The sequence below is a fragment of the Elgaria multicarinata genome, chromosome 1 (genome assembly GCF_023053635.1).
Source record: "Elgaria multicarinata webbii isolate HBS135686 ecotype San Diego chromosome 1, rElgMul1.1.pri, whole genome shotgun sequence".
Classification (NCBI taxonomy): Eukaryota; Metazoa; Chordata; class Lepidosauria; order Squamata; family Anguidae; genus Elgaria; species Elgaria multicarinata.
Window position 1 is genome coordinate 19,564,492 of NC_086171.1, and position 17,460 is coordinate 19,581,951.

General features: G+C 44.7%; 1 protein-coding gene across 1 annotated transcript; it reads right to left on the bottom strand.

Moving 5' to 3' along the window:
• Positions 1 to 8,599: 8,599 nt before the first annotated feature.
• On the bottom strand, positions 8,600 to 17,410 carry DPPA2 (developmental pluripotency associated 2). Its single transcript, XM_063124255.1, has 8 exons — positions 17,328 to 17,410; positions 14,976 to 15,167; positions 13,718 to 13,837; positions 12,495 to 12,564; positions 12,102 to 12,300; positions 11,864 to 12,025; positions 9,887 to 9,944; positions 8,600 to 8,710 (listed from the first exon to the last, which is right to left on the bottom strand). The coding sequence occupies exons 2-8, from the start codon at positions 15,150 to 15,152 to the stop codon at positions 8,600 to 8,602; spliced, it is 897 nt and encodes a 298-aa protein (XP_062980325.1). The 5' UTR covers positions 15,153 to 15,167; positions 17,328 to 17,410.
• Between the last annotated feature and the right edge of the window lie 50 nt (positions 17,411 to 17,460).

The window sequence follows — 17,460 nt, forward strand, 5'->3', positions numbered from 1 at the left end:
CAGTTTGAAGGTGTGTGTGGGGGAAATCTCTCAGCTGTCACATGAAGTGTTCTAATTCTAATGGTGTCCAGCCTTCGGTAGTGTAATCTTCAATCATGCATGCATTCCACTGGGCAGAAGAGCGGCAAGGACAGCTGCATATCGGAGGATATTTTTCTACCTTTCAGAGAAGCCTTCGGTCATTAAACTGACTGGTAGGGCAGAGAGGTTCAAATCCGTCTCACTCAGCAGTCGACACACAGATGCTCATTTAGTAGGCAGAGCCTGGCTTTAAGCCATTGCTCGTTGCCAAGCCATCCTTTCAAAGGTATGAGTAAGTGGTACACAATTGGTCAAGACGAAATTGCTCATAATGGTCACTCCTGAATTGTCTTTCATTATCACTGCCAACAGCAACAACATCCTGACATCTACATATCATCATCATCATCATCATCATCATCATCATCATCATCATCATCATCTTTTCTTGCTTGTGGCGGTTTTTCTAGATGAATATGACAGGCTTTGCCAAGTCATGCTGTCTTTTACTGATTCAGGAATTTCCTGACTATTGAAGAAGTTTTAAGTCTATCTGTTGTTGTTGTTGTTGATTTCTTTACAAAATCGTCATTACATAGTAACAAAATGGGTACAGTGAAGAAACATAGACTCCGGGTGACAGTATAGACACCCTAGCCTACATCAAGATGCTGGTTGTTTTCAACTATCACTGTCATTGTGCTTTGGAGGTGGCAGCATGATGGAGGAAGAACAGAAGAAGAAAACTGTAAATATCTTCTTTTTTTCCCCCCAGTGGGGAGGCACGGCACTGTCCAACCCTGCTCTCTGCCTAGCACCACCTCCGGAGAAGGGTATATGACAGAGAAACCTTTGTGCCAGCTCAATCTCAATTCTTCCAATGCAATACCAAGAGACATGCAGGAAAAAGAGATACAGAGGAATCAGTACAGGTTTACAGCTTGTCACTGTCACATTATCTGGTCCCCTTAAGGTTACTTTCATGCAGGGATGGATTTATCTGTCAGTTTCGGTTTTTTCTCTATTTCTCATTTTTCCAGTCTTAAGATTGGTTCATCCCAAACTTCGAGAAACCTTTTTAAAAAAAATTTGCAGGAACATTTGTGTTCCTTATAGGACTTGGACTACAGGCCCCTCACCGTCTTTGTCACACACACACCCTCTAGATGTTACAGCTTGTCAATAACCTTCTTAAACTGCGGTACCTAGAACTAGATACACAGCCTGTTCAGACAATATTCTAAGCCATAGTTAGGCCACTAACCCTTTTGCAGAAAATGGTTAAACTATGGTTATGTAGCTACCATGATTAGGAATGGTCCACACCACACTAAGTCATGGGTCACATGACATGCTAAGCCATAATGTCGATGTCAAAACGCTTAACCACCATGACTTAGCATGTCGTCTGAACAGGGTCACAATAATCCAGATGAGGTCTGGCCAAAAATTCAATAGAATGGTACCACTATGACTTGCAATCCGGACACATTATTTCTTTTGATGTAGCCTAGAATTGCATTAGCCTCTCTAGCTGTTGCATTACACTACTGACTCATGTTTAACTTGTGATCTCCCTGAATACCTAAGATGTTTTACTAAGATGTACTACTCTGAAGCCAGATATCACCCCTGCTGTATTTTTGCACCTGATTCTTCCTACCCAAATGCAGAACTTTTTTGCTAGTTTTGGCCCAGTTCTCCATCCTGTGCCATCCCATATACCACTTCTCTCCAGGTTAATAAGAAGCCATTGATGAAAACTCTCATCCAGCTACAAATCCACCCAACAGCAGGATTTTATACCAGCTTGCCAACAAGAATAGTATGGGAACCTATTTGATCTTGCTGATCTCAAGATATACTACATCTACAGCATTCTCTATTTATTTATTTATTTATTACATTTCTATACTGCCCAATAGCCGGAGCTCTCTGGGCGGTTCTCTGGATCTACCAAGCAAGCAGATTGCATTGTACAAAGCCCTAAACAACTTGGGACCATGATACCTGAGAGAGCGCCTTCTCCCCTACCAATCTGCCTGGTCACTGAAGTCATCCGAGGGCATGCTCCTGATGGTTCCACATAGACCATCCTCCGATTGGAGTCCACCAGGGGAAGAGCCTTCAGTGTGGTGTCCCCCTTCCTATGGAATTCCCTGCCTCTGGAGCTCAGGCAGGTGCCAACTTTGTATTCCTTTCAACGCCTCCTGAAAATGATATTGTTCCAGGAAGCCTTTCTTTAATGACTAGCCACGGTTCACAATTCACCTTTAATTTTAGTTTTAAAAATCTATTTTAAGGTGTTTTATTCTGTTTTTATTGTATTTCATCTTGTACACCGCTCCGAAATTTTGAATGGGGAATGGTATATAAATATTGTAAATAAATAATAAATAAAAATACATTTTCCTGTTGCATGGTAAGACTAGCTCTGTTACTTGCAGCAAAGTATGCTGTACCAAAGTGAGGTTGAACATAGGGGCTTATTTCATGCATACAGTAAGCATTCACATTAGCATAACATCCAAGGCAGTTAGCTGTAGAACAGCAAAGTGATTGTGCGCATGTATGAGCCAACCCAAGTGTACAGCAATCAAATATAGAGGAAACAATGGCGGCATGTATGAACCAACCCTTGGAAAATTATGAAGTTAGAATCATGTGATAAGGAAAGTTCATCATATCTACAGACATATCTTGCACAGTTGTCTATTAGATGGAATCTCTCTTCCAGATAAAGACAGTTAAAACAGCTGTTCTTGCCCATTGCCCATTCCCTCAAGGAGACAACTTGGTGGAACATGCCAGGAAATTTAGTAGAAGGCTATGGAGCATTGTTGGGAGGCCTTCACTAATAGAAACGGGGAATTTAGGAGTGCTGAAGTTCCACAATTTATAGGGAGATAAAAATTTGGATAGCAGTCAATTCAGGAAAGCATTTAATCAGTCTAGTTTATTTTTATACTGAAGATTCCACTTATATCCAGATTTACATTGCAGCCAGACAGGTGCTTTCAACTCTAAAGTTAGTGCAGTGACCTTTTCCATACAATAAGCTGTTCTCCGCAAGTAGCCTGTTGCAATCAAATACCAGCAATTGTACAGCCTTTTTTTCTTTTTGCATGATACGTGAGCTATATCATTCCTGAAACCCCTTGCTATAAATTTGAATTTTCCATTAACAGTTGGCAGCTTGAAGTCAGTAATAGTCTTCACCTTCAGCTGTTACAAAAGAATAGCTGGGGCTTAAGAGAGAATTTTCTGCTGGGGGTTGGGTGGGAGGTCAGCAAAGCAAGATAATAACATGCATGTTATACAAGTAATTCAGGAAGAATTCACAATTTTATGATTACAATGAACTGAGCTACCCCTTATTTTTTCTGGCAGCTTGTATGGTGAAGGAGGAATATGTTCTGATGTTCCATCCAAGTATAGTAGTAGGCATCTCTTATCTAAACATCTCCATCACGATAACTGATCACCACTGGAAAGCCAATGTGGTGTAGTGGCTAGAGTGTTGAGCTAGGCTTGGGAAGATCTGGCCTTCAGTCCCAATAATGAAAATCACTAGGTGGCTTTGGGCCAGTCACTGATTCACATCCTAACCTACCTCACCAGGTTGCTGTGATGATAAAATGGAGAGGAGGAGGATCATGTATGCTGCCTTGGGCTCCTTGGAGGAAAGGTGGGATGGAAATGTAACAAATACATCAATAAATAAACCCCAAAGATCTACTGTTGCCATGCACAGGACCAGCAGCTGCACAGAAGGTTGAGTTTGTTAACACAACAGACATCTCCATCCCCACAGGACTTATTCCAAGTAACTAGATTTAAATTGGAGCCCAAGAACAGTAGTTACCCAAAAGAGAACTTCAGCACCTTTTCTGCTAGTACAAGACCACAAAATACTCTGAACCTGCTTTAATGGATTTGAGCACTTAGAAGACATTTAAAATATAGGAATCCACCTGTCCACTAAAGAGACGAAAGAATAAATTTTACCTTGTAGGTATTACATATGCCAGGGACCTGTCCTGCACACATTTTTAGACAACACTGTTTTCCGATTCAGCTCTCCTTCCCATAAGTGCAGGATATTCTATGCTTGCTGCCAGGTCTGCAAAAGTCAGTGGTGTAGCTATATAATTCTAGACCTGGTCTTAATGTTCTATGGGCCCCTACTTCAGATAGTCGTGAGCATTGCTTTACCACCATTCCATGTTTTACAACTGTTTCTACATTCCTGATAAGCTAGTAAAACCACAAACTATTTGCCAATCCTGATTAAAAAAAACCCACTACTGAGCATCTGAGGTTATGCTTTCTAAACTCACTTAAATTACAGAACCATCATGACTACAGGTATAAAATGGAGTTTGCTGCTGCTGCCCTGAGATTCTCATCACCTGCCTTTCTCTAGGTGTTCATTTGGTGGGGGAGGGGGCTGGGCTTTGGGGCTTTGTGCTTTGGCCGTAAAGTCCAGGCCTAGCTGCACCACTGCCTGAAATTACATTGAGTACACTGAAATGTCAGATGGGAGAGCAAAGTGTCACTGCAGGGCCATCCCTACCATTAGGCATAGTGAGGCAATCACCTCAGGTGGCAGACACTGGGAGGTGGCAGCAAGATGTTGTGGAAGAGAACTCTGTGCCCTACATTTCCTAAGCCAGCCTGTTGGTGGAGGATGCTGCCCCATTGCCAGTTTTGAAGATTCAACAGTGTGCTGTTATAAATGGAATGGGAGGCTGCCATTTTGTCCTGTAGGCTTTTGTAAACGGAATGGGAAGGGCGCCATTTTGTTCTTTGTCTCAGGCCAGTGCTGTGTCACAGGGCTGTTGCTCTTGATGGCACCCATACACCTGACTTAACATCCAGTTGTAGCCTCTGCCATGTGAGGGCTTTGCCAAAGCATATTCAGTCTAGGCAGGAAACAAAGACGACTCCCCTACCTAATTTGATTTCTCTGCTCTTTACTTTCTCAGGTCTTAAGCACTTCTATATACACTGCTCTACCATCTGTATTTTATCCCAGAGAGGAGGTTGAACTTTATTTAGCATGTCAATTCTGCTCCTGAAAAGGTTACACTATTTTCTTATTTTTACTGTGTGGTATAGTTGAAATCCTCAATCACAGCATAGCCTGTCCTGTTCAGTTTTTACTGAATTACTGAACCAAACACAAATTCAATACCGTTAGTGCACTGATTTTGGTGCTATATATTACTAAGGCAGACAGGAATGGATTTTCCCGGAGCCAGCAATGAAATAAAGAGCTGTAACATCTGCTCAGAGGAAACCATTCTTCCTTTCATTAAAGTACAAAAACAGAAAAATCTGTCATAGTTATTGGCAGCAGTCAATTAACAGAAAATATATTTTTCCCAGGAAGATGGAAGTTGTTGAGTAGACCTCTAGAATAAGGGGATGTTTAAGAATTCTAAGGAAGCAGGGGCTGGAGTTAGGAGCAAGATATGTTGAGAGGAATTTATGTGCTGTAGCTCCTGCCAATTAATCTGAAACTTGGAATTAATGACTAATACAGGTTGTAAGAATTATACAACCAGAAAACATCCACGAAACATTTAAACTTTCTAAAGCATCGCATAAATGCATTGAGCTTATTACCTGTATTAAATTCCATTCGTCATATTGCCATGCAGGCCTTTGAAATTGCACAGCCTGACTTGATCTTTTACTTGGCTCCTCCACTGAGCTTCTGGGGGTTATACACAGAATTTCATGCTTAAGCACCACATCCTTAAGGACTAAGGATGCTTAGAATGCCAAAATTTAGCTCATTACCTAATTCTGTATTTGCAGAGAGTTTTATGAAAAATGTAAATTACACAGTGGGTTATAGCCAATGTTAGTCCTACTTAGAGTAGGCCCATTGAAATGAATGGGACTTAAGTTAGAATTGCATTGGATACAACCTATGATTTTATTGTATTACCAAGACTACTATAAATCATCTCTCTCTGTTAGGATGGTTCAGTCTAGTGAATAGTGGAGTGCGGATATATCCCAGGAAGAGACAGGTACCTTTCCCCTGGAAAATCTCTGCATTCATTTTGAAAGAAAGATAATGTTTAGCATATCTAGCCCTGATTGCATGATCAGCCACATGAGCTGGTAAGGAAGCAGTACATGCAGAATCTTTCCAGATGGACCATTGGGATCAAATCATGCCCTAGCACATCTATACTTCTTAATAAGACTCGTGTGCAAGTATCCTGTGGTTCCAACCAACGTGGGTTAGCATTGGGAGGTTTAAAAAAATATTATGTTCCACAGCAATACAAAGCAGACAGGCCTTTTATTACTGGAAATGGATTTCAACGGTTGCCACAGAGGGAAAACGCTCATTTCCCTAAGCCGACTTTCTTAAACTTGGCACTCAGCAGATGTGTTACATCACAACTCCCACCATCCCAGCTGACTGGGGTTAATGGGATCTCTAGTCAAACACTTTTGGAGGGTGCCAGGCTGGTGAAGCCTGCTCTAGATGATTTGGCCAAAAGCTGTTTTGGCCCTGTTGGAAAACTCATACCCACTGCACTGTATATCTGCAGGCCAGATTGGTCATCTTATACTCCAGTGTAGGGCACATTAATTCTTCCACCCTTCTTTTTGCTTTTTATGGAGCTATAAAATGCCTTGCTAAGTAGAGTTTCCTCTCATGTGTCTTGGAATACAATTAGTGATGAATGAGACAGAAGAGCCCAATATAGCATCAAAACCTGAAGCTACAGAAATGTTGATTTTAATTTTAAATGACATCTGTTGCAGCCAGCACACATGTTCCCTTGTGAAAATCAGCTGAAGCATTACGTATAAGTGGGACCTGCAACAGAATGTTGCTGCTTACTGTTCTTGTTCACTTCCCTCCTCCAGGATACTCCATTCTGTTCCTCCAACAGTCAATGTTCCATGGCCACCAAGCATGCCCTCCAGACTTCAATTCCCATTATCCCAACCAACATGCCCATGCTGGCCAGGGATAATGGGAATTGTAGCCTGGAGTGGGCACTATGTTGAAGAAAACTACCTATAGCAACCCTTATAGGACCTGTTCAGAAGACACCTTAAACCACGGTGGTTTAAGGCGTCTTCTGAACAGGGCTACCATCAGCTTCTAAAAGAGGTTTCAGCAGAGTAAGGGGAGCCTAGACTTCTTACTAACCACCATCACCCCTTTCCACTTTTGCTGCACCATAGATGAGCAGTATGAACACAAGGCACTCCTTAGGAAGAGTATATAGCGATGACCTGCTCAACTCAACCATCTTGTTTACAAAGGGTAAAAGGCTGAGAGATGTAGTTATGCAATTTTGCCAGAATGTTTCAAGAAGAGCAATATGACTCACAACAGGGCAAGGCAAAAGGGCAGCCAAGAGATGAACCCAGACGGCTGGCACTGGAATCAGGACAGAGCAGGCAGATTTAGAAAATCCAACAGGATTCTCCGTGAGCCACCCTCATGCTACATAATCCTGTTCATGAGCACAAACAGTCAAATCCAGATTCCTCAAGGGACCAGCTGGCATTTTGATCAGCACTCTTGTTCCTGCAGATTAGCGAGCCAAAGATCAAAGCTTAAGGGAAGAGCTTATCATGTTTGGGAAGATTTCCCCTCCCGTTTCTCTCCTCCCTGACATGATGCAGCATTTCCCAATGTATGGTTTGCATGATCAGTGTGAAGATTGGCCATGCTTGCTCTCCAGCTTGTCTGCCAAATGGCCAAAGACTAGGCGTAATACCATGGTGGTAATTTAGTGGCACATTTCAGAAATAGAGACTTGCTTGACTCCCCCCCCTCCTTTAGTCAGATTGTGGATGCCACACTCTCTGCCTCTGGCAGCAAGGCACTTCGTAAGAACAATCATTTAAAGGTGCAATCCTATGCATATTCAACCAGAAAAAAGCCCTACAGTTCCCAAGCCTGGCTAGGGCATGCTGGGAGTTGTAGGCTTCTTTGTCTGTCTAAACATGCATAGAATTGTACCCCCAAGAGTCTTAAGGGCAGGAACAGCAGTTTTGTTTACTATATACCCCAACTATGATATAATAGCTATAGGGAGAAAGAAGCATGCATCAAAATGTGAACCAGAGTACTTGGTGATTTGATTCTGACAATATATTTTAACAAGTCTGGGAACATGCAGGCATGCTCTAGTAGAGACTTTAAAATCAAAAGGTCCATCTTCTGCTAGTGCTAAATCATCAGGATCACATGGACCAGAGAACAGAGTAGGTAAAATGAAGCGGCTTGATAGGCAAGCAGCCAATTGTTCTTAGGCTTCAGTAGGGACCTGGAATATTTATATACTTCCTCTGAAAAGGGTGCTAGGTTCTGACCATGAACTGTCTCGCCTGGTAGGTATGGGAACGAACAGGCTACAAAGCTCCCTTCTTTCAGAATGTGATGGCAGGAATGGTCCAAGACTTATTTTGAAATGCTATTGATTACAATATACAAAAAAGCATGCAAAAGTTTATTACAATATACATTTATTTATTACAATATACAATTTATTACAATATACAAAAAAGCATGCAAAAGCACTAGTTTCTACATCTTATCAAAAGGAGCCGGGGAATGGAAAACCAGGGGCTGGAGGGGGCGCAAAGCTTGGTCCATTCCGACCTCTCCACGGGCCATCTGGGAAAGGACCCCATCTACCTGCATAAGAAAGAAAGGGTCCAATACCGCCACATCACTATAATTTTTGGATCAGTGACACAATTAGAATTTCAACAGGGTATCATGGGTGCACTTACAAAATGGCTGCTGTGGGGGTGGGGCTTGCCTATTTATAAAATGGCTGCTATGGTGAGCACGGCTGGTCACAAAATGTTTATTTTCCAGAGGGGGGGGGGAACTCTGCTGAAACTAAAAGAAAAGTAATATGCCCAAGAACATAAGCACAAAAATAATCTGTTGAAATGCCGAAAAGATGGTGCTGGAGGGCAGGACTTCATTTTGCAACATGCCAGGTTCCCAATTAAAAAAAAAAATTAAATGAAAACAAATCTTAATAAAATAAATATCAGAAGAGTCATGGAGTCTGGAGGGCACCAAGAGAGGTATCCATGGGCACCATGTTGGAGATCCCCAGTGTTATATACAATCACCAAACCATCCAAGTAGCTCTTGGGAAATAAGTCATCCTCACCCCTTCAGCGGAATTTTTTTTCCTACCCTACCTCCAAATCAACCAGACTATATTACCACTTAGATGGGGCAGCCACATACCATTTTGAGCAAACTATTTCCCCATTCTGAGGCAGGGCTTCCCCTGGGAAAGGCTCAGGGATGGAAGGAACAGGAGACACCCATAAAAAGAACCCTGCTGGATCGGACCAAAGGCCTCTCTAGTCCAGCACCATTTCCCCCAGCAGCCGACCAGATGCCTCTGGGAAGCCCATAACAGGAGGACACGAGGGCAACAGCGGTTCCCCAGCAACTGGTATTCAGAGGCACATGGCCTCCAATTGTGGAGGCAGCATAAAGCCATCATGACCAGTAGCCACTGAGAGCCTTCTCCTTCATGAATTGTCTCATCCTCTTTTAAAGCCACCCAAGCTGCTGTGGCCATCACCACATCCTATGGCTGCCAAGTCCCCACAAGCAGAATCTCCCAGCCTTCCTCAACCTGGGGCGCTCCAGATGTGTTGGACTACAACTCCCAGAATTCCCCAGCCAGCTCTGGCTGGGGCATTCTGGGAGATGCAGTCCAACACATCTGAAGCGCCCCAGGTTGAGGAAGGCTGCTCTACAGCAATGACTTTTGTCAGGTGAACTTCAGCACCACCTCTCCTGGAGATGAGGCCGTGCCTCTTACTCCTTGACACTCACCCGCTGGGCATAAGCCTGGTCTTCTTGGGGCTGGTACAATTTCCTAATCTCTGTCGTCCTGCAGAACCAGGAGAGTGGAAGACATACGTTAATAGGTGTTAAGAAGAGGTTTTACTCACTCAAAATGCGAAGTAGGGAGATTTTTTTAATGATATCTATAGCTAGAGGTATTGAACCACAGGTCTGCAGGCCAAATCCAGCCAGCTTGGGGTCCTAAACTGGCCCTCCGGGGTCCCCCAAATAGCAACAAAAACATTCCCCTCCCACCGCACCTCCAACTGCTAATTGTTTGGTCACGGCTGCCTTTTGCAGTTCCCCTCAGCTCTGTTCAAGAAAGGCTGAAAATGTCTCTCCTAAAGCTTACTCACTGGCAGGAAGAGCTTTAAACTAAAATAGGGCTGGTTTGACCTGTTGGCCCTGCCCCCTTTGCCTTTTGCCCCGCCCACATTGGACTGTGGGCCTGGGGAGCTTCTTCAAAATGGAACTCAGCCCTTGGGCTGAAAGAGGTTCTGTGTCAGGTATAAGTCTCAGCAAGGCCTGAGGACCTTACATTTATAGAAGGGAGTAATTTCGTCGTCGCCCCCCTCCCTTGGCTTTGGGGATGTAAGACTTCTATAGGAAACTCATAAAGTGCTTAGAAAGGTGGGGGGGCCTTGTTGAAGGAGTCATTCAGCTCATAGCATCATCTTGGTGGGCTGAGCAGTGCTGCCCTGTTTGGACACAGTCATGGCTTATGGACCGGAGCCCTGTCTGTTGGGTTCTCTGAGGCAGGCCTACACCTCCCTTTAAAAGCACCCCTGTTCTATAGCATCAGAGAGTGGTTATTCCTATGTATTCCCTAAACATATACAAGAGGGCACTGCAAGCTTCGGCTTTACTAGGGAGGTACGGACTTATCGCTGCTGGTAAAGGCTAGGGGATCCCAAAAGTGGGCAGCTCTCAGAGGAAGCAGGCGGCTCTCTTATAGGATCTGCTCTTGTTCATTGATTCCCTCCTCCTCCTCCTCATGGCCTCCACTATCTTGTTTTATTCCCCACTGCTTTCATTTTTCTGCTCCAGGTACTATCTTTATTCAAGCTGGTCTGTAAATCTTGAAAAATAATACTTTAAAGTTGTCTAGAAAAAATCTTTAAAACATACTTAGAAAGAGGGGAAGATGTGTTCTGGTATTGCTTTAAAACCAACCAGTATCTTTTCAGTTTCTCATTAATCATAGAATAGCAGAGTTGGAAGGGGCCTATAAGGCCATCGAGTCCAACCCTCCAGCTCAATACAGAAATCCACCTTAAAGCATCCCTGACAGATGGCTTCATCTTGAATGCCTCTAGTGTGGGAGAACCCATGACATCCCAAGGCAATTGGTTCCACTATTGTACTGCTCTAACAGTCAGGAAGTTTTCCCTGATGTCCAGCCGGAATCTGGCTTCCTGTAAGTTGAACCCATTATTCCGTGTCCTGCACTCTGGGAGGATCGAGAAGAGCTCCTGGCCCTCCTCTGTGTGACAACCTTTTAAGTATTTGAAGAGTGCTATCATGTCTCCCCTCAGTCTTCTCTTCTCAAGTCCTTAGAGGCCTCCAGATGTGTTGGACTATAGTTCCTATCGCCTCTAGCCGCCATGGCAGAGGGACGGTTGGGGAAGGCTGGAATAAGGCACTGACACAGAGAGAATATTCAGGATGCAGTGGGTAGCCGTGCACATGCGGATGTATGTAGCAAACTTTGGGATTGTCAGAAATTTAATTTGTTTCTCACACAACACTAAAGTGCCCCATGACGTATAGGAATTACTGCCTCAACCCTTACCCCCACCCTCATATCTCGAGAGACACAAACCAATGGCTGAGAATGATGGGACTTGCAGTCCAACACATCTGAAAGGCACCACCTTGGGGAAGGCTGCTCCGTAATCTTTCTTCTCACAGGCATATATTCTGGGGACTGGGAGCTCTGTGGCTTGTTGCTAAAGCTCTACTCACCGTCTTTTATCTTTAGAGGCATCAGTTGCAAGGAACGACAGCTGAGACACACCGTTCTGAACAGGGCTCAGGCTCCTTGAGGCATTCTGGGACAAGCAGGTCCCATTATCTTTCCCTGGTCCTTGCTGGCACAGGAGACATCGCTTGGGTTTCTCTCGGTTCCTGCAGCAGCGAAACAATAAGACGTTACAAGCTGGCAGGGGATCCCCGAGGAGAGCAGGAAGTGATGTCACGTTACCTGATCACACAGTCTCTGCAGATGTAGTTGTCCGACAGGCCCTCCGGGACAGGGATGTTGAGTGGGCGCAGGTGAAAGGGAACGAGGTCTTTTCCGTCCTGGACCCAAACCAAGCCTCTTTGGAGCAGCAGAGGAACCCAGTTTGATGGGGGGCGGTGCAGCACCATCCCATGAACCACACACCAACCCCGGATCATACCTGAAAAGGAAGAAGGCTGGCTCAGCAGCGCCTTACAGAGACTTGGCCCTGTTGAGGCTCCCACACCCAAGTTGGCAGAGTCTAATCTGTCATCACCTCTTCTAGCCGAGTCCCAGATCCCTTCCCCCAAGGCATGTTGGTTTTCTAGCCTTAATTCCTTCCCTACCTCACTCTACCACAAGAGATCAGGTCACCTGTTTTCTTTTCAGAGGGCTCAGTTTTTACATCTCTGGTCACATCCAAACAGGGGATTTCTGGAAGGGCCTGGATATGAGCAAGAGGGAGAGAGAGAGAGAAGAACTTCACCTAACATTATACTTTCCCTTTTTATTTATTATTCCATTTAGATCCTGCCTTTTTCCCTCTTTGCAAGGAACCCACAGCTGCTTACATGGTCCCTGCCATCTCCATTTTATCCTCACAACAACCCTGTGACGTAGCTTAAGCTGAGAATCAGTGACTGGCCCAAAGCCACCCAATGAGCTTTCTGGCTGGGTGAGGACTAGAACCCAGACCTCCCAAGTCCCACTCCAGCACTCTAACCACTATGCCACACTGGCTTTCCAAAGCTTATCCTTTTTCCCATTCCCCAGAGCTGCAGCAGCCTCTCCCTCTCCACTTTAATATGCCACCCAACTCACACTGGCTTCAAGCCATTTTGGACCCCCATTTACCAATCCCTGCCACCAGCCTCCAGTGCACATGTAAGATGCATGACTTATACTGAGGCAGATGATTGATCCAACCAGGACAGTCCCATCTACTTCGACTGGCAAGGCACCAGGCAGAAGCCTCTTTCTGATAGAGCAGGAGCTTGGCTTCATTTCTATACTGCCCAATAGTCAAAAAACTCTAGGTGGTTTAGAAAAATGAAAAGCCTAAAAATATAACATAACATCATAATATAAACTATTTGCATACAAAACCCCAGCAATTTTTCACAACCAACAATAAAAATCCCCATTAAAAGTCTGTGCTGTCCAACACCTGGGAGCAGAGAAAGGTGTGGCACCATAAAAGTTACAATGTGGGCACCAGGTGGCCTCACTGGATGAGACTATTTCATAATGGGGGGGCACCATCAAGAAGGCCCTCTCCCCTATTGCCATTCTTTGAACCTTCATTGGAAGAGGCACTTGGAAGAAGGCCTCAGATGAAAATTGTAGTGTAAGGGTAGGTTCATATTGGAAGAGGAGCTCCATTAGGTGTTGCAGTCTTGAGCCACAAAATTTGTCCCAACTGGAAATGCAAAAGCAATGCCAGTGATTGTCATCAAGAGTTGCCACTTCTCAGTACTGCCAGCATTCCCACACTCCAACCCAGGCTTGGGATTTTTCCACTCCACCAATGGCTACACAATGCAACACAGTGGGATCTCCTCTCAAGGTCCCACCATCCTAATGCTAGAACCACTAACCTTGGGATTGGGCTGACACTCTTCATTCTCGTTTGCTCCTTTCTTTGCACCACAATCACCTGCTGTTTTCTGTCGAGGCTCTCCATGATAAGCTTTCAGTCTTTCCACAAGTTCAGCATTCTGGGGTGGGGGGCAGAAATAAGCAGAGAAATGGGCAGAGACAAGAATGTAAACAGGCAGAGGCAGCTGCACGCTTGAAGGGAGCAGGGACAAAAGGCCAGGCTTACCTGGCAGCAGCAGCAGCAGCATTCTATGCCATACCCCTGGGGACGATAAGTTCTGCCCCTCTGGATGTTTTGGCCACAACTCTCATCATCCCTCACCATTGGCTAGGGCTGATGGGAATTGTAGGCCAAAACATCCACATGGCCACAAGTTGCTCACTCCTGAACACTAGGTGATTAGGAACTGACATTTTAATTGTTCACAAAGCTCCAAGTGATGCTACGCTGGGGTGGGGGTGGGGGTAGGCACTGTGGGCTAAAAAATATGTAACACCCCCCACAACACACACAAGGCAGGTGTTGTGGGCCCTGCCAGGTTGTGAGGGCTCAGGGCAACTAACCAAGGGTGCCCAGGTATGGGCAGTAATCCTGCTTTGGGTTAAGGGCTAAATCTCTCTATCCTGCTAACTGAGGTATATGTGAGTGCAGTCTCACACAAGCCCTATTCAGGCATTAAAAAAAGGGTTAAAAAAGGGTGAGGCAAAAGAGCACTCCTGCCCCGGAAACAGGAAGCTCTCCTCTTCAGATGGTCACCCGCCCCTAGTTGAGAGTGACAAACACAAGGAGGGAGAGAGGCAGGGCCAGAGCAGTCCTTATCCTGTTAATTTTAACCTTTTTCTAAACACCTGAAGAGGGCTTTAGTCTCTCCTTGAAGTCTCCCAACATTTTGGGAGGGTTTCTCTCATCACTATCAGTGGCTATAAATTATCACATAACAGCTTTCCCTTTACTTGGCACCTTCCAAATGAGATGGGATTTGTAGTCTAAACTACAGGTGGAGGGTGCTCAGTAGAGAAAACCTGCTACATGGAGTATTCTCCACCTTAAGGAGGGAGGGAGAATGATTGCAGTTGCTTCTGAATATGGTGGGCGTCCCGTTTAGCCATCTTAAATGCAGAAGATGAAAAAGTGATGCAAGTGAGAATGGAATTGTGGATTGTGCATGGATGTATTCCTAGCTAATACCCAACAGCGGGGCTGGGGGTGGTGAAGACAAGAGAGAATGTTCAGGCGGAACTGGGGCAATCTCTCACCTTTCCTGTGGCACGGAGACCCAACTTCTTACAAAGCTGTTGGAGCTCAGCCCTTTTTAGGGCAACGTAGTCCACCGAAGAAGTTTCATCAGCTGATTGATCCGACAGGCCTTTGGGTGGAATAAGCGGAGGTTGGGCGGAAACAGATTTAGTTGATTTGCGGCCCCGGCGAGGCATTTCAGGAACTCTAAACTACAAATAGAAGAAAGATGACAGAGGAAATCAGAGTGGGCCAAACCTTCCTCTATTATTCTCTATCCATGTCAAAGATAACTGGTCAAGTGAGGCTATCAATAGTCTTTGCTTATAGGGATGGGGAACATGTGTTGCAGTTCAACGACAGATGTTGTTGGGCTGCAATTCCCACCACACATTCCCCACTAGTCATATCCAGGCTGGACTACTGTAATGTACTGTCCGTGGGGCTGCCTCTGAAGATGGTTCAGAAACTTCAGCTGGTGCAAATGCAGCCACCTGTGTATTGGTGGGGGTGAGGCAATCTGATCACATAATGCTTATACCTGTGTGTTTCCAAGCCCAATTCAAAGTGCTGGGTTTGACCTTTAAAACCCTAAATGGTTTGAGACCAAGCTACTTGAAGGACTGCCTTCACCCATATCAGCCTGCCTGCACTTTAAGATCCAAAAGAGAGGCCCTTCTTGCCTGCCCACCAGTGAGAGAAATTAAGTGGGTCTCCACCCGGGAGAGGCTCTTCTCTGTGGTGGCCCCAAACCTCTGGAACAAACTCCCATCGATGGTCCACCATGCACCATCCTTACAGGCTTTCAAGATGGCCTTAATTTTTTTTATTTTACCATAGTTTTCCCATGATGAGGTTGCTGCTGCTATTGTTGTTGGTTTTATTGTGATCATGTTTCTAATATTTTAATATTATTTTATGTATTTTCTCTGCCCCCTCCCTTGTGAAGGCCCCCCCCCCCATACCCACAGCTGAAGTAAGTCAGCTCCCAATTTGCTCAGCCTTGAGCTAGTCTGATAACTTCCCAGGTGTTGTTGTCAGGGGAAGAGTGTTCAGCTTAATGAGCTGTTTTCTCAGAGATGGACCTTGGGAGCTGTTTTCCTAAACTCCCCCTTCCCTCCTTGTTAAGGGGCCTGAGCACGACTGCAGCCATCTTGGCCGGTCTACACAAAACCGTTAAGTGGCTAAAACAATCACCTAAAAGAACTTAAAAACTATATACTGATGCCTGAATTTGCTTTCCACCCACCCAAACAAAACCCTTTTGCTTTTGTACTGTGTCTTTTAGATTACAAGCCTGACTGTCTCATTATTAACCTTTTTAAAGCCGCTCTGTGTGGGAGTCTTTTTCAGCTGAAGAGCAAGGTAAAAGTGCTATAAGTAAATAAACAAATGAAGGCATAAAGTGTGACAAGCGTGAACCTGTTAAACATATAAGCCAGTCTTTTATAAACAACCAATGCATATGTTGTAAAATGGGCAAGTAGTCGAAGCAAAATAAAGATTTTGTTTAAAAATCTAGAACGTCACCAGTTTATAGGCATAACTTTCCATGAACTAAGATACTTGTTCTGCAATCAATAGTAGTCAAAAGCAACACGCCATGGCAGCAGGAGAGGAAAAGGAAGAAGTCAAGAAGAATTGTAGAGCACTCTATTCTGTGTGTTTAGACTGATTTTGAGGTTTTTTCGTAAGTAGCATTACTTTGTAATAAAAGTAAGAAAATCCAAGTAAACCCCCTCCCTCTGTTCTCTACACACACATTTGAACGTTATAGGATAGCTGACAGGAAGTCCCGGATTCAAAAGGATGAATCCCAGAATGCCACAACTCCATGAGTTGCAAGGAAAAGATAGATCAGGCGTATTCCTAATTTTTTGCATTTTTCCCAGATCACCCTGCAGCCGTGTGAGAAGACACAAAAATCTAAAAGCATAAGCAATGCTAACAACCACGCACCTGAATTCTCGGCAGTACACTTACATACCGTTCCCATATAACCGATTTAGTTAAGGAAGCCAAAAGCAGCCAACTGGACCTATATTGCAGGGTGGCGAACCTCAGAACGAACCACATCTAGATTAGAAAATGGAGCTGCTAGAAAGCCCCGTACACAGGACTAGAAATTTGGAACAAAAAATGTAACTCGGGATCCACAGATACAGAGAAAGAAAAATATAGACTGCTTATGGGCTATTCAAGAGCATTGCATTCCCCCATTGAAACCATATGGACTATCGCGGTTTATAAACCCCAGCTTTTTAGTAGCGGAGAGGATAAGAAAAAAGGCTTTAAGAAAAACGGGGTGGCGTGAGCAAGCCAGACAAGAAGGAAGGGGTGGGGGAGAGAGACAAACACGCATTTCCACTCACCTCTGCTTTTGCTGCTCTGATTTGTTCTCACTGCAGAGCCTCGTTTTTTCAAACTGCGCGGATTTCTTCGCCCGGCTTTCAAGCAATCACGCCCCCTGGCCGTGGTTCTTATGCGCCTGCGCGGGCCGGTCTT

Coding starts and splice junctions, on each gene's coding strand:
- DPPA2 (XM_063124255.1), bottom strand. CDS start 15,152: ATGCCTCGCCGGGGCCGCAAATCAACTAAATCTGTTTCCGCCCAACCT. Junction 12,301..12,494: donor GCCCTCTGAAAAGAAAACAG/GTGACCTGATCT, acceptor CTTCCTTTTCAG/GTATGATCCGGGGTTGGTGT. Junction 12,026..12,101: donor TGCAGAGACTGTGTGATCAG/GTAACGTGACAT, acceptor TCGCTGCTGCAG/GAACCGAGAGAAACCCAAGC.